Source organism: Lissotriton vulgaris, chromosome 1_1 (genome assembly GCF_964263255.1).
Source record: "Lissotriton vulgaris chromosome 1_1, aLisVul1.2, whole genome shotgun sequence".
Lineage (NCBI taxonomy): Eukaryota > Metazoa > Chordata > Amphibia > Caudata > Salamandridae > Lissotriton > Lissotriton vulgaris.
Window position 1 is genome coordinate 1,602,566,095 of NC_141685.1, and position 27,881 is coordinate 1,602,593,975.

The window sequence follows — 27,881 nt, forward strand, 5'->3', positions numbered from 1 at the left end:
TGTCGGAGGGTGACTCTTGGCGTGTAAAACGCTGTTCCCTGCAGTGGGTTTCCTGTGCAGGCTAGTGTGTATTGTCCCATCCTCAATCCTGACACTCTCATCCCAAAAATCCATTATGCCCTGATCTTGCTTGCTGGTAAATCTGAGATTGATATCATTGCTATTTAGTGATTTTAGGAACCTATCTAGATCTGACTTAGGCCCTCCCCAGATCATAAAGATGTCATCTATGTAACGGGTGTAGAAGGCAATGTGACGTGTGAGGGGTTCATTAGCATCTGTCCGAAACACTTGCTCCTCCCACCATCATACACGCGTAACTGGGGGCAAAACAACTTCCCATCGCGGTCCCAACCTCCTGTTTGAACCACCTGTCATCAAAAAGAAAATAGTTATTCATCAAGCAGTATTCCAACATTTCCAGTAACATGTTTGTCTGTTTGTAAAGGAAAGATGGATCTATCCCTCAAATTTTGTTTTACAAGCATTGATACCATCAGAGTGTTTGCACGTGTAGAGGGCAACTACATCTATGGTGACTAGCCAGAAATTGTCTTCCCATGTGATATCCTTGATCTTATTAATGAAGTCTGTGCTGTCTCTGCAGTAAGAAGGAAGGTTAAGAACATAAGGAAAAAAAGAAGTGTGCAAGAAGATAGAGGTGTTCTCAAGAAGGCTGCTGTTCGCAGACCCAATAGGCCTTCCAGGCGGGTTTTAGTCATCTTTGTGCACCTTGGGCAACATGTAAAAACAATGTGATACTGGGTGTTTGATGTATAGAAATCTGTACTCTGCTTCTGCTAGTAGGCCTCCCTCATCCATATCTGTGGTTCTCATAGTAGCTGGTAATGCTAGCGACATATTCCTCCTTGTTGGACTTTCTGTAGTTACCTGAGAGTGCCAGTTGTTTGTTGGCTTCATGTCTGTACATGTTAATGTCCCAAAAGACAACATTGCCCGCTTTGTCTGAAGGTTTTATAACTAGCCCAGGATCTGCATTAAGGGTGCCCAAGGCTGTCCTTTGATAAGGTGTCAGGTTGTGAGCATGTTTATTCTTGCTGTTCTCCCATACATGTAGCAGATCCCGGATTACAACATCATGTAAGGTGTCAAGGCTGTCATGAGGCGTTATAGGGTTAAAAGTAGATTTGGGCCTAAAAGTTTGTGGAGTCACTCCCCCCAAGTGTTAGTCCCATACGTTCAAGCATTTCAAAATCATTCAACCCCTCAATTTGTTCACCACATAGTTCCATTGCACAAGCCATACTTTCCACATCCTGTATAGTGAGCATTTTGGACACCTGTGTGCTCCAAACGACTTCACCCGCCCTCTGATCTAGAGCCCGCTTCTTCTTTATCATGAACATTTTCATGAGCTTCAATTTACGGACAAAAAGGAAGACATCAATTCTAGTCCGGCTGTAATCGAAATTGGTCATGGGGCAAAAGGTCAGGCCCAGTTCCAATAACAATCTCTCAGCCAAAGTTAAATCATGAGAAGAAAGGTTCACAATTGTCAGATTAGGCTCACCCACCATTGTCGCTTGGTCTGCGGTGTTGTCCTCCCATGCGACGTTGCGCCTTTTGTGTTTCCTTCGTCCCCTCGTTGCTTTCCTTTTTGTGCTTGCGCCTCTTCCCCTTCCTATTCCTGTTCTGGTGGTCTTGCACGTAATGTCATTCCCGATTGTAAAAAATGATACTCTTCCAGAGCTCTGAAGGTTAGAACGTTCCTGCCACTGTGGTCCGTTTGTTCTTCCACATCAGAGTAGTTCTCCGACCCAGATTCAGAGTTCGTAGTTTCTTGGTGCTGCCTGGTTGCCCCCAGCTGCTTGAATTGTTTAATTGCACCGTCATATTTTTTGCCAAAGGTCAGGATCCACCTACTGGCATAGTCCTGTTTGTCACGTAGAAACTTGCGTTTCTTTTTCTGTTTTATTTTGTCTTCCTACTCCATATGTTCAAGTGCTTTTTTATTTCTTTAGCATCATGTTGATAAAGGTCCTCCTTGAGTTTCTCACTGTCCTTGATGACTTGTTCAAGCTCTGCATACTTCGACAAAAGACCAGTCTCCTAGGAACCTGGGGTGGGGATTTTGGTAGGTCGGGGTTATTAAAATACGCAGTCCTCTTGGGACTCTGCCCACCTCGATATACTTTTCTACAGATACTTCCCACCAGCGATTGATCTCTTTTTTGACTAATTTCTCGTACTGGAACAGCATCTGTTTGAGGCTTATATCAGATGGCGATGTTGTAGGTTCCGCCTCGTTGGTGACTTCAGCTGTGTTCTCCGTGTCACAGAATAGGGATCTGGCTTCGTCTGCCCTCCCTGCTCAGTGGTTTCTGGGTGTTGTTTCTCACGTTGTAGCCGTTGCAGCCACCACTTTTTTACCTTTCGTCATGGTTCCCTTCGAATGGTTACTTGGAAATGCGTTTTTTGGTGTGGCAACATGGAAAAAGAAATCCCTGCCGCGCTGTGTCCCTAGTCAGTAGCGAGGTACCCCTGCCGATTGTTCACAGCATTCTAGTGCGCTGCCTGTATTGTGAGCTAGTATAGTGCCGGTCCGTGATCAGTTTGTTTAATGCGTGCTGCTGAAGGAGCTGCTGGAATTTTCTAACAAGACGTGATGATGTGCTTTCGATATTTAGGAATGGCTTTAGGATTGGAGTTGTTAACAACCCGCCATCAATTAACATTTTGGATTTGATTTCTCTTTTGAGTGCAAGTCTTGGGACACTGAGTGCACAGGATATGGTTTTCAGTTGGGTTTTAATGAAAAGTTGAACAAAACCAATGAGACAGCGTATGCTTCCATGTGAACATTTCTCAGACCCTCCAGGATATCGCTATTGGCACTTTTGTGGTGAGGGGTGTGCGCGAGCCGCAGAAGAGATGTTTTTCCCGTCATGATGCCGCGCGGCAGGCTGCTGTTTCGTACCCATCACACACAGCTTCATTCATCGTGAGAGTGACTGATTTCCATGCTGGTGCCCCCTTACTATCAGCTGTGCCCCCTTACTATCAGCATGCACCAATCCGTGCCGTAATAATTTGTGGCTGCGCACTAGCGGCTGAAATAATTAGCCAATCGGAGCAAAAAATCTGCAATCAATCATAGTCTCTGAAGCATGGGGAAGGGAATTTTTGGACCATTCAAAGGTGAATATGGCTGCTTTCATACCGCGCTTTCGACTGAAATATTTATAGTCTTACTGACAGCTTTTACTGAGGCCAAGAACATCTTGCGAAAATAGGAGTAGTTATTTGGTAATTACAGAGCTATATCAGTTTAATTTCCAAACTGCTCCCAAATTAGTTGTCACTTCGCAGTATTGCCATCTATGCATGGCACTGATTTTAAATTCAACGGCAGCTCACATCATCACATCTACCTTTTGCGGCTATATTTTGTGTGACTTCGGTCCCATGTTAAGATGAAATGCCAGGCGGCGGTGGGGGTTTAACATTGAATTCTCACACGCACTCGGCTGGTCAGCGCATTACTGTTTTTTAACAGCATTTAGAAGGTGATAACTGTAAACGCTTGGCCGCAGTGCGCTCTAGAAATATTTTTTTCATTTCATTTCATTTCATTTCAAACGTGTAGGATAGTATGTATTGGCTTTATTGTTTAAATGGGGAACGAGTATTCAAAGTGATTCGAATGTTATAACAACTGAGCTTTCGCTTTACACTTACCACTGAGCTTAGCTTGCAGTGGCTTAGTTTCAGTGTATTTCAAGTATAATGATTTTTGGCCCTGTGTTTATGCAAAGTTGATCTTCTGTGGTTTGCATCGTATTTTTGTGACTAACTAGATACGTTTAATCTGTGGCGGACAGTGAAATATCCTTCTATCAATCAATCAATCAGTGACACTTATAAAGCGCGCTACATACCCGTAGGGTCTCAAGGCGCTGGGGGGGGGGAGCCGCTAGATTTCAGATACACGAAAGCGCAGTATATATGCCTTGTTTCAGTATACAATCTGGTACAAAAAAGGGGTATCATGTCCCCATCTTGGGGTAGTCGAGGGTAGGCATCAAGAAATACACAAATTATCTACAAATAACTTTATTCAATTCAGTCCCATGACTAGCCCACTTCGTACATCCTTAAGGTAAAACATCCCTTAGACTGGTGTCCTTTGTCGTCAATAAAAAATATCCTCCTCTCTGAGGCCCTTATTACCAGTGGTTTAGAATAAAACTGTTAGAAAATGGGTTGGTAGTTGACTTGGAAGGGAGCCCGGGCAAGCAGCAACCAGTGGTCTAAGTGCCTAAAAAAGAAGTATGGGAACTGTGATTCTGTGCACAATGGGGGCAAGTGTGAGCGTGTTTGGGGGATGGTCAAAGGTGTGGCGAAAAAAAATGATCTAACTTTTTTCGGTCTTTCACCTCCAGTTAACTACACAACAATGCACACTAAAGCGGTGTCCAGCCGCCCTCAGACTTTCAGGCGAGAAAAGGGTTAAGGATGTGCTAAACACTGGGACCGCAATGTGTCAAAAGGTGATAACGGCTACCAACCTATACTGAAGCAAATGGAGAATTGCATTTCCAAGGGATAACAGCCTAACCTGTGGGCTGCTTCCTCTATTCCACATTCCAGGTTGCCTATTCAAAGTGGAATACTGTTAAAACGATTTCCATTGATTTAAGGCTGAAAATGAATGATTATGAGTAAAATAAAGTGCCGCAAAAATGCAGCTAAATTTCCGTATTTGTGCAGCTAAATTTGCGAATCCATGCCGCTATATCCTGGGGGGGTCTGATTTCTGCAGCATGCTAGAGTTGGGAAACTCCATTAGATTTACCTATGAGAAATCATGTGATTTTTAGCATTGTATACTTGTACATCACCGTATCCTGTTTTGGCTCGAGGTGTATGTTGCCATACATTTGGTTTTTCATCTTGAGCATATGTTGCTTATGTTAAAACAATTCCGCTGTGCTGTGCTACAATTAGAGTAGCTTTCAAATTATATATGACTTGCGCATGATCAATTGATCGTAATTATGTCTCTGTTGGTGGTGTGGTCCCAGAAAGTCGAAAAATTAGTTAAGTGCATCCTAACCATTCAGTTTTATTGCATTAATCTATTTTAGTTCTCCCAATGCCCCAAGTGATGCAGCACCTCAGAAACCAAAGATGTAATGTGAGATGGTTTTCGCTGTTTTGTTTTATAAACACAGCCTTAATAGGTTTTAAAATTTGCAATAGGATGTTTTACAATTACTTGTGCATAGCAAATATTATCTGTTGGGCTATCCAGATATTGTTAATGTGATGCATTATGCCTTCTTATTACAATTTATTTGGGAGCTGCAGTCGGTTCACCTATTTAATGTGACATGTAACTTGTAATGTGTACTTCTTTTTATTAATTCCAAGTGTCTCCTTTTTTTATATGCTGTAGTTGTTTCTGTCTGACAGACATTATAAATGTATTGGAAAAAATGGCGTGAATCAGATTGACAAAGGCTGCTGCAGCAGCCGAAATCCAGATTGAGGGAGGCCTGATTCAATAAAAAATGCCTTAGAACATGCAGCCCTTGTGTGCATGCTCTCTTCCGTTGGAGTTGCTTTGATTGAGAGATATCAGATCACCATCTGGTGTTGGGCCCGGATGTTTGTTATGGTTTTGGAAAAGTCTTTGAAAGTCACGAGTTGGGTGACTCCGCCTTTGGACAATAGTGCGCACGGGCATCAACTCAATCTTCAGAATGTTTTTTTTTCCGCCATCGGGTTTGGATGTGTTCCACGTGTTCCAGTTCGGTATTGTTACAGAGTTAACTTTCAACACTTAATCCTTACCCAATTCTTTGTGTTTTGTATCGATCATGTTTCCCTTTTGACGCCATTTCTACAAGCTTCTACTTCTGTTCTGGTCGTCGAAGCAGGCCTTCGGGTGTAGCTGTGTCATCAAGCCTTCGTGGCTCATGGGAAGGACTCCATTCAAAAAATGTCCTCAGTGTGGATCCAAATTTCCTCACGCCGATCTGTATGATGTTACCTCTGCCTTTCTCCTGAACAAGGGGCCAAAGACTGTCCGGCTTGGGCCGATTTCCTCTCCAAGAAAACCATCAGAGATCGTTAAGCTCGAAGCATGGCTTGATCATCTACACCGGACGACATCTTCCAGGAGGGCTTCGATGTACCAGAACAGGAACGGGTGAAAGAATAAGTCTCTGAAGCGGAAGAATCCAACGTCGAAGACACGACCCTGGGGCAAAGGGTCGTAAGTACCCACCCACCCACCCAAAGGCTTTGGTAACACCTTCACATTCAGGCCTAGGTGCACACCATGACAAAACTTCACATGCCCCACCTTCAGGCTCGGCAAAGAAGTCCACAGTCAAGCCTTCAGGCCACTCTGGATCGAGTGAGCCTACCCTCTGTGTCAAAAGTCAATCCTCTGCACCAGCCTAGGACAAACCGAAAATGAAACCGAAAGACAAACCATTGTCTTTGTACGTGCCGAAGCCTAGACCGGCACATTTGGCACCGAAACCAAGAGACTCAACCTTCGGATCTGAAAAAATCCTCGGAACCAAGGAAGCCACAGATTCCGAAAGCCACTACCGAACCTTCGGATTTCAAAAAAACATCTGAACCGAAAAAACAACCTGTTCTGAAAACACCTGGCAACTCCGATCCCAAAAAATCATCGGAGCCATCTAAACCATCGGTTCCTAAGACTCCAACCAAACCTTCAGAACTCACAAAGCCTTCCCAAACCAAGCCAAAGGAGCCCAAATAACTCCAAAGACTGTGCCGCACAAGCATTGGGACCCCAAAAAATTGGCGCTGAAACACCAAGGTTCACAGGAAGAGCTTTTTCAGCCTGATCCTACACAAGACTGGAAATTAACCCAAAAACAGGTAATTTTAGGATTAGTCCTTCCAACAAAAGGAAAATGGACAAACCTGTACCATCTCCACTACATTTAAGTAAAGAGACATTGCCAATTCTCCTTTAAGGATCCAGTTTCCACCTCCTCCACCATATATTTTCCTGTTCCATCTCCAGTACCACCTGAATCTCCTCCACCTCCCGATGAGGATTATACCACTGGGGACAAGGGAGATAATGAACCTCTAGAGGCGCCTATTCCTTACATCCCATCTGGTCTATGGGAAAATTATGGCACACCAGACGTTCCTGAGTTACCACAAGAGGACGTCTATTCATCTAGACCATCCCCTCCAGAGGACACTATAGGTTTCACGCAGCTAATGCACAAGGCTGCGCACAATACCACGGGGTAAACTTAAAGACCCCATAGAAGAAGACTTCCTTATGGACACTTTTGCAACATCACAAAGGTGGTCCTCTATTCTACCAATGTTAAATGGGGTAATTAAACACTCTCCCGAAGTCTTTAAAGACCTGGTTAGAGCTAGAGGCATCAACCCTAGAATAGAGAAAGTACAAAGTGGCCCCAACTAACTCCACATACATTAAGGGACAGCTTCCATTTGATTCCTTAGTTTCAGATGCTAGAGAAAGGTCCAGTTCTCAAACACCAGGGGATGCTCCACCACCTGACAAGGAATCAAAACTCTTGGATGTATCTGCCTAAAGAACAGCGTCGCAAGCATCCAACATGTGGAGAATTGCTAACGCACATGCTTTACTATCCAGATGTGATATGGCACACTATGACAAGCTAGAGACCCTACTACACCTTCCAGATCAATATAAAACTAAAGCCCATGATCTTAGACAGGAAGGTAAGCTCATAACTAATACCTACATTCGGTGTGCTCTAGATGCCGCTGATACAGCCTCCAGAGCTATAAATACCAGTGTCCTTTTACGCAGGTATGCCTGGCTAAGAATATCAGGGTTTAAACAAGAGGTTCAAACTACTATACTGAACCAACCCTTTGACACACTACATTTACTTGGACCAACAGTGGATTCATCTTTAGAAAAGATGAAGAAAGACACTGACACCGCCAAATCAATGGGAGCCTTGCAATTGCAGGCTCCAAGAAGTTCCTTTTGTCGCTCCTCTAGAGGCTTCAGCACAGATAATGTCTCCACTTCATAAGTCCCACCCCAACCTCCTCTGCCTGAGGCTGTTAGAGGAGGCTACAGGGGGGAATAACAGCAAAGGTAGAGTAAAAACTACCAACACTCGTATTGCCACCACCTCAAAACAATGACTTTCCATCGCTCCCCCCAGACCATTCAACACCAGTCGGGGACGATTAACCCTGTTCCTACCTGTCGAACACCACCACAGTGGGTGAGAAAGAAGTTCCAATCTTTTTTTTGCCTGGAACTCACTGCCACTCCCCCTCCCCCAAATACCACCCAGACAGCGTCCAATGTCAACGGAACATTTAACACTTCTAAACCAACAAGAGGTGCTTTCCCTTCTGCACTAACATGCAATAGAGCAAGTTCCCCTTCACCATCAAAACACAGGAGTTTATTACCTATACTTTCTAATTCCGAAGAAGGATGGAACCCGGAGGTCCATCTTGGACTTCAGACCATTAAACCTATACATACAATCAGACCACTTTCACATGGTCACTCTTCAACAAATCCTTCCACTACTCAAACAGACGACTTCCTTGCCACTTTAGATCTCAAGGACGCCTACTTCCACATTCCCATTCACCCTGCTCACAGGAAAGGTCTTCGGTTGCAGAGGACGGGCAGCACTATCAATTCAAAGTTCTCCCATTTAGAGTTACCACAGCACTCGGAGTATTCACAACATGTCTAGCAGTGGAGCAGTCCATTGAAGAAGACAACAAATTCATGTCTTCCCATACTTGGACGACAGGCTAATAAAAGCCAATTCACATACTCTGTGTGTAAATCACACACGCCACAATCCAACTACTTCACGACTTAGGATTTACAATAAATCGCGCAAAGTCTCACCTCCCAACTATCCCAAATCCAACAAAATCTAGGTGCCACAATAGACACCTCAAAAGGCCTTGCATATCCCAATCCAACCAGATGCGCCCCTTGCAGGAATGCTTAGCATGACAGTAGGACCAAGATAAAGTTCAGTTAACAGATCTGGTGTTCGTGGACTGCCGCATATATCGCTCTCTGCAGTGGTGGAGCACCCAAAACCTTTCCAAAGGACAACCTTTCCTGGAGCCGGTTCCACAGATCGTGTTAACAGCAGACTCCTCTCACTGGCTGGGGAGCTAATCTACTACATCACACCATACATTGCATTTGGACACCACAGCAAAAGCTACTCCACATCAATCATCTGGAACTATTAGCAAGATTTCTAGCATTAAACGCATTTCAGAAACATGTATCAAGCAAAGCTGTTTTAGTCTGGATGGACAACATAACAGCAATGTATTATCTACAAAAACAAGGGGGGACGCGCTCTCTGCAGCTCTCTCAACTAGCACAGAGCATATGGAGATGGGCAATTCCTCAAAACATATTCCTCTTAGCCCAACATCTTCCAGGAATACAGAATCAGGTGGCAAATCTGTTAAGTCATCAGACTACAAATACACAAGTGGGAACTTCATCCACAAGTTCTTTAATCGTTTTTCCAACTGTGGGGGCATCCAGACCTAGATCTCCTTGCCACAGATTTAAACACAAAATGCCCAAGCTTCGCCACCAGATATCCACACCCATTGTCCAAAGGCAATGCGATATGGATGAACTGGTCAGGCAAATTGGCGTATGCTTTTCCGCCTCTCCCACTCATTCCACTAGTGGTATGCAAGCTGCAACAACAGTCACCAACACTGATCTTAGTTGCTCAAACATGGGCCAGACAACCCTGGTACACAACCTTGCTAGAACTATCAGTAGTCCCCCATCAAACTATATCTCTCCCCACAACTGTTAACACAGAACCATGGAGAGATCAGACACCCAAATCCAGCACAACTCAACCTAGCGATGTAGCTCCTGAAATCGTAGTATTTGGATACCTCAATCTTCCACCTGAATGCATCAGTGTCATTAAAGAAGCTAGACGCCTCCACGCTAGAGCATGCTACACATCCAAGTGGAAATGATTTGTAATATATTGCAACAATAACACAATCAATCCTCTCGAAGTCTATCCCAAACATATGTTACCTACTACATCTTCAAAAATGTAATCTAGCTTATACATCAATTAAATTACATCTTGCTACCATAGCAGCCTACCTTCAAAACAGACATCTGTCATTGTTCAGAGTACCTGCCATTAAAGCTTTTATGGAAGGCCTCAAAAGAAAAATTCCTCCTAGGGTACCAACCTCTCCAGTGTGGGATGTAAACATCGTTCTCACTAGGTTAATGGGTCCTCCATTTGAACCTCTACATAAATGTGAGCTACAATTTCTTCCATGGAAAGTTGCTTTCCTTGTGGCTCACATCTCTCAAGAGTCAGCGAGCTACAGGCACTAACTATTCAAGAACCATTTTTACAACTCCATCATAACAAAGTGGTTCTTAAAACAAATCCCAAATTCCTTCTAAAGGTTATTTCTCCCTTCTATCTTAACCAATGTAGAGTTGCCAATCTTCTCGCAACCACAAACGATAGCAGAAGGAGCTCTTCATACTCTAGACGTTAAAAGAGCACTTCTTACTACATTGATAGAACAAAACATTTTCACAAAACCGCTTTTTGTTCACCACCACATAAAGGCAATCCCATATCAAGGTCTGGAATCTCAAGATAGATTGTCAAATGTATACAAATTTGCTATCGCAAAGCGTACACTTTCTATTCTCTCCCCCGACCCCCCCCCCTTCAAGCTCACTCCACTGGCAAAATAGGGGCTTCCATGGCATATCTATGAATCATTCCCTTAGATGATATCTGCAAAGGAGCTACATGGTCTACACCACACACATTCACAAAACACTATTGTGTGTAGATGTGCAAGCAAAACCAGCTAATGTGGGCAAAGCTATACACAAAACACTATTTCAAACTACTGCTACCGATACTGGTGGTCGCCGCTAAAGGGAAAGTACTGCTATGCAATCTATGCATAGTGTGTGATCTGCAGCTCATATGCCTCGAAGGAAAATGCTACTTACCAGTATGCATCTGTTCTTGGCATGTAGAGCTACAGATTCACACTCGCCCAGGCACCTCTCCTGCTACCTTTTTATCTGTCTCGGTATTATCTTATTTAGATACAACATACATGGACATCTTTCTGTTCTCACAAAACTTATCATTTCCCTTCTTGGCGAAAAAACGATCTGAAGATGGAGTCGATGCCCATGCGCACTATTGTCCAAAGGAGGAGTCCAGCAACTTGTGACTTCCAAAGACTTTCCAAGACAATAACAAACTGCAAACAACCGGGCCCAACACCTAATGGCGATCTCTGCATAGTGTGTGAATCTGCAACTCTACATTCCAAGAACAGATGCATACTGGTAAGTAGCATTTTCCATATATCTTTGTAGCAGGATGTTCTGCAGTTGGTGAATAGGATGAAAATTCATTTTCTCCAAACTAAAATATTTATACCAAGGAGGAGTTGTCGTTCCTCTTTCCCTTTGGAAAAGAGTTCTGAAAACTGTTTTGGAGGTTTATCAGGACAGTTCTTTATCAGATTAACAAAAAAAAATGGATACATTTTAACTTTTTTTTTATTTGTCATTAACAATTTATATAATGCATTTTACCTTTTTGGTCATAGTTTTCTGATCCCTTTGGGGGACGTGGTTTAATGCCTGTCATCCGACAGATGGTTCTTTTCCTTCAAGGGCTGATTCTCTCTGACCTGTAAGATTCTTTTTTATTTATATGTTCTGTGACGGTAATCATGGATTCTATTTAAGAGCCCTACTCTTGTTCTGCTGTTCCTACATACATTTGGTCGATTGTTTGCTTTGACCGGCTAGTTCTTTGAGAACTTTTGTGGGATTAGTTTGCAGACCCTCCTGTGGGATATAGTTATGGTATTTAATTCAAAGTTAAGGAATCTGCGGCTAGATGTCTTTATCAGATGTAAAAGTTAGTTGCCTTCTGTAATGCTATATCTGGTAGAGACAGTCTAGCCGCAGGTTATTTAACACCCTGGCCGTCCTCCACACTCTGCGAATGATCTTTGAGTACTGGGTTAGTATACCAGTGATCTCTATCTCAATCTATGTTGCAATAACATTTTCTAAATATGTATGGTTGGCAGAGTGGGAGGTGTGTTTTCTTTTTCACTCTGGATGACACACCAGTGAGCAGTATTAATTTAATTGTTCTTTCTATGAAAGTCTTCAAAGTATCATCATACCGTGACATTGGTACAGTCAATATATCACGTAATGGTGTGATTTAACAAACAACCTGGTGTTGTTGGTTCAGTTTGGCCATTGCCATGCCATTCATTACCAATGATAAATGGTCAATAGTGTGTTTGATCTCTTCCGTTATACAGGGTTTATTCACCAAGGCGTAGAGTTTTATGTAGCCCTATATTTCGTTGATTTTATTGGGTGTTTGCTTTAAAATCCATGGCTGGCATTAATATTCCATTTGACGTTTCTTCTTTATTAATATTTCAAAGACTTTTGATCTTTTTTGGCACACAGTTTCCATAACCAGTTTCTGTAGTGGTACCGCGTTCTGGCGCGGAAGGTGTGTCGGAAGAAACTGATGTTCGCATGCCGAAGGGACTCCACTGAAGTCTTATCCGGAGACTCAGTCACCAAGGAGCCGTGCGAGTCCGTCCCCCAGCGTGCAGAGGTACTGCTGAAAAATATCCGGATCCAGAATGGCACCTGGGGCAAGTTCAAAGTTAAGGAATCTGCGGCTAAAATGGGTCTCTACCAGATATATCGTTATCGAAGGTAAGTAACTTTTACAAGAGGTACCAGTAGTACCAAGTACCTTGTAGTCTGACTGGGTCTCTTAGGGCTGCAGCATGTATTGTGCTACCCTTAAGGGCCCCACACCAAACATACAGACTTCTGCTGCAGGCTGTGTGTTGTGGTGTGACTAAACTGAGTCGATATGACACACCTTCCTGGGTGCCATGTCTACACAACACTGCCTGTGGCATAGGTAAGTCGCCCCTTCTGGTAGGCCTTGCAGTCCTAGGGCAGGGTGTACTATACCACAGGTGAGGGAATAGCTGTATGAGCAATATGACCCTACAATGTCCCAGTCCATTCTTGGACACTAAGTGTAGTGAAGCCATTTTGAGTACATGGGCTGGGAGTTTGTAATCACAAACTCCACAGTGCCAAGATGGCTTTACTGAAGACTGAAATGTTTGGTATCAAAATTATCAGCATAGTAACGTCTCTGATGCCAGAGATAGATTTAATATAAAACGTGTCAGGAGTGCAACTTAGAGATGCCCTTGAAAATGACCAGCCATTAGTGTATTGGCTGACAAGTCCCTACCTACCTGCCAGTCTGCCACCACCAGACAGGTTTCTGACCCCATGGGGTGAGAGCCTTTCTGCTCTCGGAGGTCAGACAAAGCCTACTCTAGGTTGAAGGGCTGCTCACCTCCCCCTATCAGGAACAGCAGCACTTGATGGTGAGCATCAAAGGCTCTCCCCTTGTGTTATGCTAATTTGGGAAGCTTCAACAATTGGAGATGCCTGATCCCCTTTCCTTGCCCCTCTTTTTGGCGGCAGGATAGGTGAGAAAATTGTAAGCTGAATAGGAGTGTCCACCTGGGCCTGACATCCCCCTAGGATGACCAGGAGCCGGGGTGAACCACCATCTTGGTATGGCATAGGAATAGGGATGTGCCTGTTTCCCCAACGGGAGGGGGTCCCCAAAGGGTGTAGTCTTACTAGGGGACAATAGCCATTGGCTACTGCCCCGGCCGAAGAGCCATGTAGCAGTGGAGAAGACAACTGGCTTGGACCCAGACCTACCGGCCTGTCTCCTCCTCCAGCAACCCTTATCTGAGAAGCTGGGGTGTCCAGTAACCTAAGCTGCCTTGTCCTGTGGACATCGGATTTGTCCAACAAAAGCAACCTCCAACAAGGACTCAAGTACCTTCACCTAGAGTACTCACCACTCTGTACGAGTCTCCCTCAGCCTGAGTCCAGGTGGCCCAAAGATCCAGTGATATCTCCCTGGGTCCAGTGTTGGACGACCTCTCCTGAATTTTACCACAATGCCTGCAGCCTCATCTTGAAGGGTCCCCTGATATCTGGTGAGAGAAACTGACACCCAAAGACACCCTGCACCCGCAGCCCCAAGGCTTTGGAGTGACCAAACAGCGGTGTCGCGGCATAACCCCCACTATCCAACTCACCTCTCCAGTCGTTTGATTCCTTCAGCCAGTCTTCTGGTCCAAGCCTGCAGACCTTTTCTTCAACAGTGGATCTCCATTGATTCCTATAGGGGAACCAACATCTCCTTTGCACTATGCACCCGGCCATGCCGCTGGTGGCGCTACTTGGTAGCCCCTTCAGTGCTGAGCTCAACCCCCTGGGCCTCTGCCCCTAAACCACGACTACTTACCTGCAACCAGTGCCTCTTCGAGGTACCCCCATCTACTACAGGTTAACATTGGACCCAGTGGCCTTTGCACCTGGCTGCTCCAGTTCCACTGGTGGTACAGTACCTACCGTGGTCCACCCCATACCCTGTGTTGGTTAAACCCATTGAAGACTTGGCTTGTAAGTCGAGGGCTTACCTGAAAGTTACTAACCCGTCTTTCCTACCATAGGACTTCGTTGATTTTCTCTGTATTGCACTTAGTGTTGATTCTGAGATTAATACAAAGTATATCCTTTGGCATTGAAAAGTATTACATGCACCTGTAGAGTATTTTGAATACTTATACAAACAATTGTCAACTGTATATAAAATCGCATTTCTGAAAAGTCTACTTGCCTGTAACTGAGTTCAGATTGGTTCGTAAAATAAAAGTAACTAAAGTAATATTTTTGTAAAACATTGGCCTGGAGTTAGTCATTGAGTGTGTACCTGCCTTGAATGAATGTGTACAACAAATGCATTCACACTACCCTCTGATAAGCCTAACTGATCAGCTACCACTAAAGTGAGAGTAAGGTATTTAGTTTAGCCTCTGCTATACCTTTTTGGCACTTACTGACCTCTGTGCACACTATGTATTTTTGATATTACAAATACAGAGCCAACTTCCTATAGATCCCACCCGAGTATTCTCTGGAAGCTAAAGTCTGTTATAACATAGGAACAATTACAAGGCAAGGAATTCTTGCTTATCTGCCTGCAAAATGTGAGCCTCAGTAAAAAAAAAAAAAAAAGCTTTTGTGAATGTATTACTTTTGGTCCTCGTGTTCCTATCTTCTCAGCTAGTGAGTCAAGCAGACCTCCCTCAGAGCATTGTCGCTTTTGGAGTCCCTCTGTGCTCCTGGGCTCCATTGCTGTACACCACAAACCATGTCATACAGAGCCTACACCCTTTTGGAAAGATAGGATGAGGAAGTAGTTTTGCGAATGTCTGACCCAAAATGCTGTTGTCTGGGATGACAACTTTGGCCTCCGTTTCACAAGGATGAAGCATAGGTAGTAAAAAATTAGAGGGAAGCGGTGAGAGGGGGCAACAAACTGTGTAAGGAATCGGAGCCTCACAAGTTAATGCTGGCCGACTAAGGAGGTGCCTACTCAAACCATATACAACTATTCTGTAACTCACTTTGGTTGAGTGAGGGAATATTTCAGTCTCTATCAGCTAGTGTATTTCCCTTTGAGGAATGCTCATCTAACACATTACTATCACACCATTCTATCCTTGGCTAATTTGGTGCAATTGTTCCTATGTGGCCGTGCAATTTAGGACCTTTTTGGTCTATAATTCTACATATGATTCATGTTTGCCAGCTCGTGCAATTCATTCCATACTTTCTCTATACTCACCTGGCCGTTGACTTTACATTTATTATATTATGCATTTAACGAGGCAAATAAAAACTACAATTCTCAAAATGCACCAATTTAATGAAAGGCCAAGTGCAAAAGCATTATGCCCTGCGTTTATTGATTGAGGTAGTTAAATATTTACATATGTTGGTGCATATTTAGATATTTGTAAAGAGTAGCAAAGCACAAGAGATTTCCAAACAAATTTGGTGCTTCGTAGCATTTCACAAGGTGATAATAATAAAAGTAAATGCTACATGGATTTACATTTCAATATTGGCAAACTTCAAAAAAAAATTTTTTTCAACTTTTATATTAATTGTATTTGTGCTTTAGAAAAAATAAACTGCTGCTATGTACTTAAAACTGATTGCATTTTTTTTGTGATACAAGCTATCTAAATATGTGTTTATTTACCAACATCTAGAGCTGTGTGATAATTCATGAACGTAAGAGGTGTGGCACAGCTCTGCTGTGAGAAGCAGGACATTAGCTAGAGATTACAAACAAAAACTGCACCAAAGTGCAGTGCTTTATAACGGCACTTTATTTCCACCAGCCTCACAAGGCCAAAAATGAGAAAATATTTTATTAGTATGAAATAAAGTGTCTTTCCTGAGCTGTAGGTATGCATAGCTCGTTCAACACCTGTCGAAGGAGTTCTACTTGCCAACAACCTCGTAGCCCTTGGAATTTGTGCATAGGGACTCTGGGATTATGCAGAAGGGAAGTCAAACTGTGTTGATGTGTCAAATACAATGAACAATATTAGAAATTATGCTATTTATGCAATTTTATTACTTAGAGAGGTCCCAGTACTATCTAATGCATAGCTTTCATGGGAAGGAAACGTGAACAAATTTTCAGGTCCACAATTAATTATTTTTTCTTTGTTTTAAGAACTTTTATTAAGTGTCCTGTCTGCGTCACAGAGACACAATATAATGTTTAAAGGGTAGTATTGCAGAGAGTAAACGTTCCCACTTGTCAGAGTAAAAGGTGGGACTCTTATGTGACACCTCAGCCTTTCAGCATCAATCTTTTTCCGTATTCACATGCATCTATTCTACCATCTAGTGGTTTGGTCCAGTAATGCTTTGTTTAAAAAAAACTTATTTCAAATGCTTTGACCACCACCATTAGGTGTTAATTCCATCCCTTGTGTGACGTCAGACAGCGCCCCGGAAGTTCCTGAGCGTAGTCATCTTCAGGTTCTTTTTTTCAGCATTGAGTCTGGAAGCACGATGGAAGAGCTGCGAAGAATCCTAAGAATAAGGAATTGCACCACCGAAGTGGGACAGGTACTTCACTGGTGCAGGGACAATGAAAAGTTGGGAGCTAGGACCGAGCACGAGACTGTACTATTATACCTTACCCCTCTGCTGGACAGCAGCTTGACCTATGCATCTCTAAAGGTTCACCTGTCCGCAATAGTCTCACCACAGGTACAACAGGGAGCAGCCTCTTTACACTCCTATTGGTGAGAAAATTCTCCTGGAGTTACCAAAGAGTAGCACCACCACCGAGGGTTGCTCCAACGCAAATGAGGTACCTGAACCCGTTCATGGAGCAATTGCTAACAGAGCCTTTTGAACCTATTTCCAAGGCGGATTTAAGTCTTTAACCTTAAAGACCCCCTTCCTATTAGCGATATTGTCCCTACGCAGTCTACGAGCTACAAGCACTGACTATACAAGAGCCATACCTACAAATCCACAAGGACAGGGTTGTCCTACCAACAAATCAACTGTTTCTACTAAAGGTTGTGTATCAGTTCCACGTCAACCAAAGGATCCACCTTCCAGTCTCTGCACACAAACTGGATGCGCTAAGGGCTCTAATGTACTCCCTACAGGAGACGAAGAATTTTTGTAAGGGGAGTCAACTATTCTATTCACGGCAAGCAAGGGATCACCAGTAACCAAGGGATCAATCGCACGCTGGATAGTGGACATTATACAAATCTGCTACACTGGGGCCGGAAAGATCTTACCCATACACCCACAGCGCATTCAACTAGAAAAAAGGGTGCAACACTAACATTCCTAGCAAAAGTACCGATTAATGATATCTACATGGCTGCAACTGATTTGTCATCTCTACACACCTTCACCAAAGACTACTACGTGGACATCCAGATGAGCAATGAGGCACAGACTACTACAACACCTCTTTGCCAACCCACCTGCATTTCATCCCAGCCTACCCAAAGAACGAAATTCGGGTTCATAATTGGATGCAAAACATGTGGAATCCAGCAAAGGATTCATGCAGTAAAACAAAATGGTTACTTACCAGTAGAAGTAATTTTGCATTATGGCAAGAAAACCTAATCTAAAAAAAAAAAGTGGGAGGGAGAGGAAACCTAATAAAGGGGGGAAAAGAAAAAAGAATGACCACGCACAAGAACGTCCGGGACACCGTCTGACCTCACACAGCGGATGGACTTTAATCCAAATAGTGGTCAAACATGCACACCAGGGGAGGGCTAGGAAGGACCAACACGTTTCTGGACTAAACTACTAGTTGGCAGAAAAGATGCATAGCATGTGAATACAGAAAATTATTAAGGCTGCAAAACTGCTCAAACTGGTAAGTAACCATTTTGCTCTCAAACATAGTTTTTTTTTTTTCGGGCACTTACTGTTGGGTCTTTGAAATCCTTCCTTTAATTTAAAACACTGCTGTACAAACCAGTATTTTATAAATGTCGGTACTTGTCACAATAGTACGCACTATGGAATTCAAGACGTAACTGCAAAAAAATATATACAACCTATGCGAGATTCTTATAAAATTCGAGAGCTAAACTACAGATTGGTGTTTGATGTATACATGAATGTGTATATTGACAAAGGAGTCTCCCTAGTTGGATTACATGTAACTGTTTTAGAAAAATCTAGGAATTAATTTTTCTTGTCATTTCCTGACCTTCATGTAATAATTTGCTATGAATGGTGCAAGAAGCTTAAAGACAAGTGTAATAAAGCACTTCAACGTATAAAGTTGACTATACTTATAAAAGTAGGTCCTGCTCTTGGATACCATGGATAATGGCAAGTAAACTTTAATTTTTAATGAGAGGAAAAACAATTTGAGGCCCAGAATTTAGTTTATTTTACTGAAGGTATCTGCATCACCACCGTGTGTGTGGCATAGTGTGATGAGTACTTTGGCAATCGAAAAAAAGTTTGATATCTGCGGAAGATTTCTTGCTTATATATGGTCCTGGAAGTGTTAGTAGTTTGATAAATTTAAAATTTTTAGTATTTGTCAGTTTAAATGTATAACTTATGGTTCACTTGTATTTCAGTGTGAGTTGCCGCCGACCCATCAAAGGAGCCGCTGGCCGACCTGTGCATCTATCTGAATACAAAATGGAAGAAAGTTATTCAGGAAAATATGTCCCGAAATATACTACCATGGTGGATTCTAAACCTCAACTCTCAAAGAAAGGACGCTCTCTTCCTGTCTGGATAAAAATTATTCTTTTTGTTCTTGTGGCAGTCTTCTTGTTCTTGGTGTATCAAGCTATGGAAACAAATGAAGGAAATCCATTTGCTAAATATCTTCATTAGCTACAGAATACCCACTCATCTATTTTTTATAACTATCGGAACAGAACTTCTGCCCTCTGGTCAACTCAAACTTACTTAAAATATATTCATAACTGGTTGAGTCATATGTACACAAGTGGACTTAAATTGCATTTGTAACTGGATTTTAGGAAGTCACTTTGTGCCATACAAAGAGAAATGTTTTTTTAATTAGGTATCTTGAAACTTTTTTAGGCTGTAATTTTTTTAATGTGGACATCTTAAAGCTGATTCTGAAGAAAATACGTTTTACACAACCATCAATTTTTGAGGGCAAAACTGTGAATGTGAAGCTGTGGTGTTGTCAGACTACATACTGGCAAGTTCTTAAATTCTGACTTTTATGTGAATCATTCGGACTGGAAATGAGTTAGTCCAATAAGGCAGAATAATAAACTTTGCAATTCCTTCAAGCATTGTATGTTGCTGAGTCCAAGATGGCAATAAGATTTTACGTAGAAAACTAACTTTTCTAGCAGATCATTGTAAATGTAATTTGCTGTATTATGTTTCAAATTCTTAGTATTGAATTTACAACCCTTAATTTGCGTGCAACATTAAATTCTTTTTAGTAATTCGCTGTTTTAGTTATGTAGTAGGTGCTTCATAATATCTATTTTGCAAGGTAAACCGGTCTCAAAAGAATATATTTATTAGCATTGTGTGAAAATAAAGTTTTCATAAAGCATAAATAGGTATCATGTTTATAGAAATAATTGAGATTATCAAGTTTCCAAAATTCTACTTTGTTGTTCTTGGATTTGTCCCTTTAACAAATTAATCACATTTATTTTGGTATCTTAGCTTGATATTTCAATCTGACATTACAATAACCTATGCCAATATCTGCTAGATGCCGGACTTAAGAGAGCTCTGAATTATCCTTTGTATGACCGAGCAAATTTAGGTGTTAATGTACAGTCTATGTCTGGAAAAACCTCCCCCAACAGTTTTATTTATAAAAATATATTCAGAAATTCGGTCTTTCAATTGTGATCTACAATATGAAATATGTAACAAGAGTTGGTCTATCAGTTTGTGTGCTTAAAGCATTTAGTCATGTCACAATGTTAGTGTGTGTATATATGTGTGTGTGTGTATATATGTGTGTGTGTGTGTATATATATGTGTGTGTGTGTGTGTGTGTGTGTGTGTGTGTGTATATATATATATATATATATATATATATCACAACCGTAGTCACAGACGCCCATCTATATTTACTTTGCCCTATTTGTACTGCCTTTGAATATTCTTTGTGTTTAGCTGGGAATACTCAATAGAACTAAGCGTGTAGAATTTGATAGTTCTTATTTTTAATGATTTACTAGTACATTCTATACAGTCCTCCTTTAGACTTCTAAGATGTTATGCTCCACACAAGATAGGTAAAAGTGCCCCCTTGGTAAATGTGGAACCCATCAATGTCCACATTCCCCTCCCCACCACCACATCCAATGACTTCAGCATCTCAACACCCCCTCATCCAGTATTATGGCTGTCTTTCATAGATTCACATGACTGAATCATTCCCCGTCGTCGAGACGGGAGTCTCCGGTACATAGGAAAGTAATGTCCTATAGACATACATAGAGAATAGTAGGCCTAAAGGCCTCGACTTAGTAACATATCCATGTCCTTTTGTAAAAAGGACCAAACTCTAGATAAGAGCCGATCACCTCCCTCTAGCTCCTTCCTGGCAGGAGCCTCAGTCCCTCAGATTTTCTACCGCACATTGTGCTAAGGGTGTCTCCTCTGAGCTCTGCTCAGATTCTGTGTTTTTTGACTTCATTAAATAACTTTGTTGTCAAGGATTCTTTTCTAGGTAAAGAAAGACTGCAAGTAAGTTTTTTGAGAGGTCGTGAAGGGCGACTTTTATTATGGTGTCAAACACTAAGACCAGAAAGGAGGTTTTTTATTTTCTCCAGTGAAAGTGATGAGGCGTTGACCTCAACATCTAGGAGATCTCAAAAAAGAAGAAAATCTCCTCAAACTCATTCCTCAGGGGAACGTCCTGCGAAGGCCCTCAAAAAGACCACTCATGGGTCTTCTGGGCGCAGTTCTTCAAAATCTCCTCACTCTGTGGAAAAGGAGAGTAAAGGACTTGCTTTTGGAGAAATAAATTGTTTAAATAATTGTTTTCACCTCAGTTGCCGATCCCCCCAGCGCCAAGAAACCGCAAGGTGTATGCTGCGCTTTACAAGTATTTTAAATTAGAAATTAAATTAGAAATTACATGTAAAAAAAAAAGACTACTTCGGAGCCGTCAATCACCTACTCTGGTCATAGGACCCTTCAGGAAGGCGTCTTCTATACCTCCTGAGGTAAAGACTAAGAAGCCAACATCGTCAACAAGATCGTCGACGAAGAAACCGTCATCATTGCCTATTACAGCTCTTCGTCTACGATGGCCTTGTCTACGATGGCCTTGTCTACGATGGCCTCGTCTAGGACTGCTAGTCTAGGACTGCTAGTCTACGACAGCCTGTTTACGGCGTTGACGATGGCCTCATCTAGGATTGCCTAGTCTATGATTGACTCATCTACGATGGCTCGTCTCGTTTCGTCTACGACGGCTCTTCGACGACTGCCTTGTCTATGACTGCTCGTTTACGACAGCCTGTTTACGGCGTCTACGATGGCCTGTCTATGACTGCGTCGTCGACAACTGCCTTGTCTATGACTGCTCGTCTACGACGGCGACGAAGGCCTCGTCTACGCCGTCATAGTCGACGGCCTCGTCTGACTACTCGTCTACGACGGCCTGTCTACGGTGTTTACGATGGCCTAGTCTACCATGGCCTCGGCTACCATGGCCGCCTCTATGACGGATTGTCTATGACTGCTAGTCTATGACGGCGGGGAAATTCTGACCATTCTGGAATCTCTTATAATGTGGTAGAGAGGGCTGCTCAATGTTTTAAGATTTAAATGGTCTCTCAAGAACAGGTCTGCTTCTTGTAGGACTTCAAAGAACCTCTCAAGAAGGCAGTAAGGTCTATACCGATTATCGATGACCTATAGTCAGAAGGGGTAAAGGTCATGCCGAACCCCTCCTCTGTATCACCAGTGATCTGTCAGTTCGATAAGAAGTATAGGGCGCAAGATAAAGCACCAGCGTGTTTAACAGGAATCCTAAGCCGGACTCCGTGGTGACACAGGCGGCCCAGAAGACCTCCAGGAATCCTTTGGCCCCTTTGTCGCTTCCTCCTGATAAGGAGGGAAGAAGAGTGGACAACATTGGGAACAGGTTTACCTCAATGACGGTAAAGGCCGCGAACGCCCTAGCGCTCTTGGGACGCTATAATAGACAATTGTGGGCACACATAGCCCCATACCTGTCGGAATTGCCAGATTCATCCAAAGAGGATTCTGCTAGATGGTGAAGCATCGGCGTCAAACTATAGACTGCGCGATGGAGATCGCTCTGACAGGGTTCCACCAGTTGGCTGGAGCAGCAGTCTTGCAGCTCCAAGGATGGCTAAAGGCAACCCCTTTCCGTCCTGAGGTGCAAACAAACATTTTGGACATGCCATATGATAGCCAGTTAGTATTTGGCACAAAAAATTGATGAAGCCGCCATTGCGAGAGCTTTGGGCACTCTTCAGTATAAGAACCAGTCCTTTAGTAGAAATAGAGGAAGAGGACAGGCTTCCTACAGAAGAAATTATCAATACAAGTCTTCTTGCTCTTCAGGCCAGAGTAGACCGCAATGCCAACAGCAGCAAAATGAGTAATCCTCTTTTGGGAAGTCGTCCTTTCAAGGTAAAGGACAGCGGAAATAACAAAAATCTACGGCTGCTTCTATGAGAGATCTCTATTATGCTGCAAAAAGGAGCAATAGAGAGAGTACCTCCATCTCAGAAGGGAAAAGGGTTTTATTCCTGCTTCTTTTTGATCCAGAAAAAAAAAACAAGTGGAAACTAATCTTGGACTTCGGGCCCTCAACAAATTCCTAAGAAGGAGTCGTTTCGTATGGTAATGATCCAGGAGGTCTTGCAACTACTGTAAGAGCAGGATTTTAGGGCGTCCCTAGACCTACAGGACGCTTACTTCCATATCCCAATTCACAGGAATAAAACAAAAGGTACTTGCGATTTGCAGTAGCGGGCAGACACTTGCAATTTCCCGTTCTGCCCTTCGGGCTCAAGTCTGCACCGCGCAGATTCACGAAATGTTGTACCCCGGTGGCGGCATATCTCAGACAGTGCCGTTACCAAGTCTTTCCGTATCTGAATGACTGGCTGGTGAAGGCTCCAACCTTAGACGCGTCCAGGTCTTCCAATGCCTGTTTAAAGCTAGTCGATTGAGGAAAACCTAAGCAATCAGGAAAAATCGGTCCTACTACCCTCTGAGTGCATCAGTTTCCTAGGTGCAACCCTGGACACACGGTCAGCAAAAGCTTTCCCATCCAGAGAGAGGATGAACCAGTTCCTTGCACTAGCTGCTATAGTAGCCTCGAAAGTCATGACAGTCCGCCTCTTTAAATCCCTCCTGGGGATGATGTCATCGGGTATCCTCCTGATTGATTCCTCACTGTCGACTACGAATGAGACCTCTACAGGAGGCGCTCTCGAAGCAATGGGTCTAATGCACAGGGTCATTCGACGACCACATAAAAGTGAATCCTCAGATGGTTGGAGCCCTGCAATGGTGGATGTCTCAACCTGTCTCAAGACTTTTCATTCCTGCTTCCGGCTGTTCCACATGTTGTCACAACAGGCGCCTCCTTGGAAGGCTGGGGAGCTTTTCTGCAAGAGCTACAGATAAGCGGGAAGTGGTCTCCTATGGAGAAGAAACTGCACATCAATCTGCTCGAACTGCGGGCAGTCTTCCTGGCCCTTCAAGCTTTCCTGCCAAGAATCAAACATTCCTTGGTGCTCGTCTGGACAGACAACACCACAACTATGCACTACCTCAACAAACAGGGAGGGACACGCTCGCTGACGCTCTCTCGCGAGTCGCAAAAAAATCTGGAATTGACTCTTACTCCACAATGTAACCCTAAGGGTGGAATATGTCCCAGACACGGACAATGTGCTCACCGACGCGTTGGGCAGGCAGAAAACATACGAGTAGGAGCTAGATCAACAAATTATCGACCAGATCTTCTCCAGATGGGGCACGTCGCAAATCGATCTATTGGTGATGAGAATGAACGCCAAATGCCCACACTTCGCAAGTTGGCCTCACCAGTCAGGGTCTCTAGGGAATGCATTTTCCATCTCATGATGTAACGTCTTTGCGTACGCCTTTCTGCCATTCCCGATGCTTCCCAGAGTCCTCAGGAAAGTTTAGGTGGAGCCTTGTACTCTAATTTTAATAGCCCCAACTTGGACGGAGCAACATTGGTTCACAGAGCTCCACCGTCTATCCCTGGAGCCGCCGATCCACCTGCGGCAGTATCCATCTCTGTTCACAATGAACAACAATAAAGTTCAATATCCAGATCAGAAGTCTCTCAGGTTAGCTGCTGGGCTCCTGAGTTCCGAGAGTTCCACAATCTGAATATTCCACAAGACTGTAGAGGCATTCTTGCCAGAGCAAGGGCGGATAGCACGACCAAAACGTATTCCTTGAAATGGAAGCGCTTTTGTGTTTGGTGTGCAGATTAAGGCATTTGGCCTTTCTCCTCCTCACCGGAGCAAATCTTACCTTATCTGTTACATCTGACAGTCAGGCCTAGCCTACTCCTCCATTAAAGTACACTTAGCAGCAATATCTCGTTATAAAAGAACTTCGAGTCAATCTCTCTGGTCAAGCAGGTTGATTAAGCAATTTCTAAAAGAATTATACCGATCTTTCCCGCCAGTAAGGATGTTGCCACCTACCTGGCATCTCAATGTGGTTCTTAACCAGCTCATGAAGCATCTGTTCGAACCAGTACACAGAGCTGACCAAAAGTATGTCTTGTGGAAAACAGCACTCCTCCTGGAGCTCATATCTGCAGGGAGGGTCAGTGAGCTACAGGCATTTCAATCCAGGATCCTTTTCTACAGTTTAAAAACGACAGAGTAATCCTGAGAACCAATCCTAGGTTAAGTACCGCCGAACTTCCACCTAAATGAACCTGTGGTTCTGCGTTCCTTCTTTCCAAACCCAAGCACGGCAGCTGAGAGATCGCTGCATTCTTTGGCTCTCAAGCAATGCTTGAAGTTTTACATTGACAAAACGAAAACATTCAGGAAATCTAACCAGCTATTTGTAGCTTACAGCAGACGGGAAAGGTCTACCACTTGCCAAGCAGAGCATCTCCAGATGGATTTCTGCAGCCATTGCTTTCCGTCATGACCAAGCTGGACAGCAGACAGGAAAGGTCTACCACTTACCAAGCAGAGCATCTCCAGATGGATTTCTGCAGCCATTGCTTTCTGTCATGACCAAGCTGGACAGCCATTGCATTCCAAAGTGAGAGCGCACTCCACGAGAGTTAAGTCCAATTCTATGGCTCTTTGCAGGGGTGCCAGTCATTGACATTTGCAGGGCCGCAACATGGAAGTCTCCACATACCTTCACTAGGCACTACTGCCTGGATACCGAGCTGATGAATGATGCAGCAGTGGGACAAACAGTGTTACGCCATTATTTCAGTAAGGTGAGCCGTCCTCCTTCCCTCCTCCTACTCTGATATGCACATTTCTTTACTAATACTTATTGTGGATGTCTAATGATGGTTCATGCTCACATGATTATTATCTAAGGACTTGTATATGCTGTTCCATCAGAAATGTGCACTCTGCATTGCTTGCTACTCTGATTCTGGCATGTGAATCTATGAAAGACACCCATAATACTGGATAAGAAATGCGTTACCTGTAACTGCAGTTATCCAGTATTGGTGTCTTTCATAGATTCACATGCAACCCTCCCGCCTTCCCTGGAAGGACTCACCTAACTCTGTGTCACGCCTACTTAGCTTAGTGGATACGAAAATCTGAGGGACTGAGGCTCCTGCCAGGAAGGTTCTAGAGGGAGGTGATAGCTGATTGGCTCCTATCTAGAGTTTGGTCCTTTTTACAAAAGGACATGGATATGTTACTAAGGTGAGTCCTTTAGGCCTACTATTCTTTTTACTTTTCTATGTACTGGAGACTCCCGTCTCGACGACTGGGAATGATTCAGGCATGTGAATCTATGAAAGACACCAATACTGGATAACTGCAGTTACAGGTAAGTAACACATTTCTTTGTGTGCTCCTATGCAGGGCATTTTGCTCTGTTCACAGGATGTTTTTTGACTGACTATTCCTCGACTAGATTCAGTGAATGTATTTCCTTATTGTGACATTTGACTTTACTTATTCAGGGTCTTCAACAGGCTTTTGGGTCTAAGCTGTCTTCCTGGCCCGAAAAAAGGAATTTTGTAACTTGTGGAGTTTTTAGAAGGTATTTAACTTAAGGTGTCTGTAAAGGCCCTACACCACACTTCTGAGTGGTTAATCATCTGGTTTTATTCTTCATGCCTGTCTGTGCTCATCAGTGGCTGACCCTGAAGTGCGATTTTGTGGTACTGTTCCTCAGCTTACAAGATGCCTTCTGGACCTATAATTGCCCATGCCTGTGGTGTCCTTGGGGCAAAGTGTCCGTGTGGGTGTGTGTAAATTTAAAGTTTTTATCCTGTTTGTTGATCCTTGTAAAGTGGGTATCTGAAAGAAACACGTTAGTGTTAGATTCATTACCTTAGAATATCCCCAGGCGTCAGTCTGGATCCGGAAACTTTTGCGTAGCAGTACCCTTGTACGTCGGTAGGCGTCGTCTGCAGGCGTCCCCTGCGTGTCCGCGTCCGTCGTCGGCGTCGTGCGCCGTGATGACGTCGCTGGAGTACATAGACGCCGCCTCCGCGCGCTGATGTCAGTTCTTTTTTCCGCGCCAGTGGACGCAGATCTGAAGAGCGGTACCCGGTCTTTTGACCAAGTTTATTACAACTTATATCTATCTTTTGTGCCTGGTAGGATGCCCGGTTTCAAAAACTGTGACGGTTGTGACTGCACGATGTCGGTCACGGACCATCACCGACTCTGTCTCTGGTGCCTGGGCCCCGACCACGACGTCGACTCCTGTGTCGATTGCCGGGCTCTGACTAACAAAGCTAGGCGGGAGCGGTCCTGCAAGCTACTCGAGCTCCGGGTGTCGGCCCACGTCGAACGGTCTCGGTCCGGCCGGAGGTCCAGGGAGCGTTCGAGGGAGCGGTCGCGGAGCCGCGCCGGGTGCTCCGGAAGTCGACATCACTCGTCGAGTTCGTCAGGTAAGAAACACAAGAAGTCGGGGCGTCGTCATCGTACCCCCGACGCTCGCGTGATGCGGCCGGGGGTTCGGGTGACCCCGACCCTACGACTCCGCGGGAGTTGCTGGCGCGGCCTGCCCCATACCCTCAGGTCCCTGGGCAAGGTGCGACGCCTGAGGAGATAGAGGTGTTCCTCATGGCCATGAGGGCCCTGTCTCC

General features: G+C 43.8%; 1 protein-coding gene across 6 annotated transcripts in view; it reads left to right on the plus strand.

The window, feature by feature from the left end:
• The window catches only part of TMPO (thymopoietin), an 87,964-nt gene extending 67,549 nt beyond the window's left edge, over window positions 1-20,415 (plus strand). For all 6 annotated transcript variants that reach the window (XM_086918216.1, XM_086918203.1, XM_086918198.1 and 3 more), the window contains one exon: window positions 19,156-20,415. In XM_086918216.1, the coding sequence (XP_086774342.1) occupies window positions 19,156-19,420 (265 nt within the window). In that variant the 3' untranslated portion in view covers window positions 19,421-20,415. The remainder of the gene's footprint in view (window positions 1-19,155) is intronic.
• The last annotated feature ends 7,466 nt before the right edge of the window (window positions 20,416-27,881 follow it).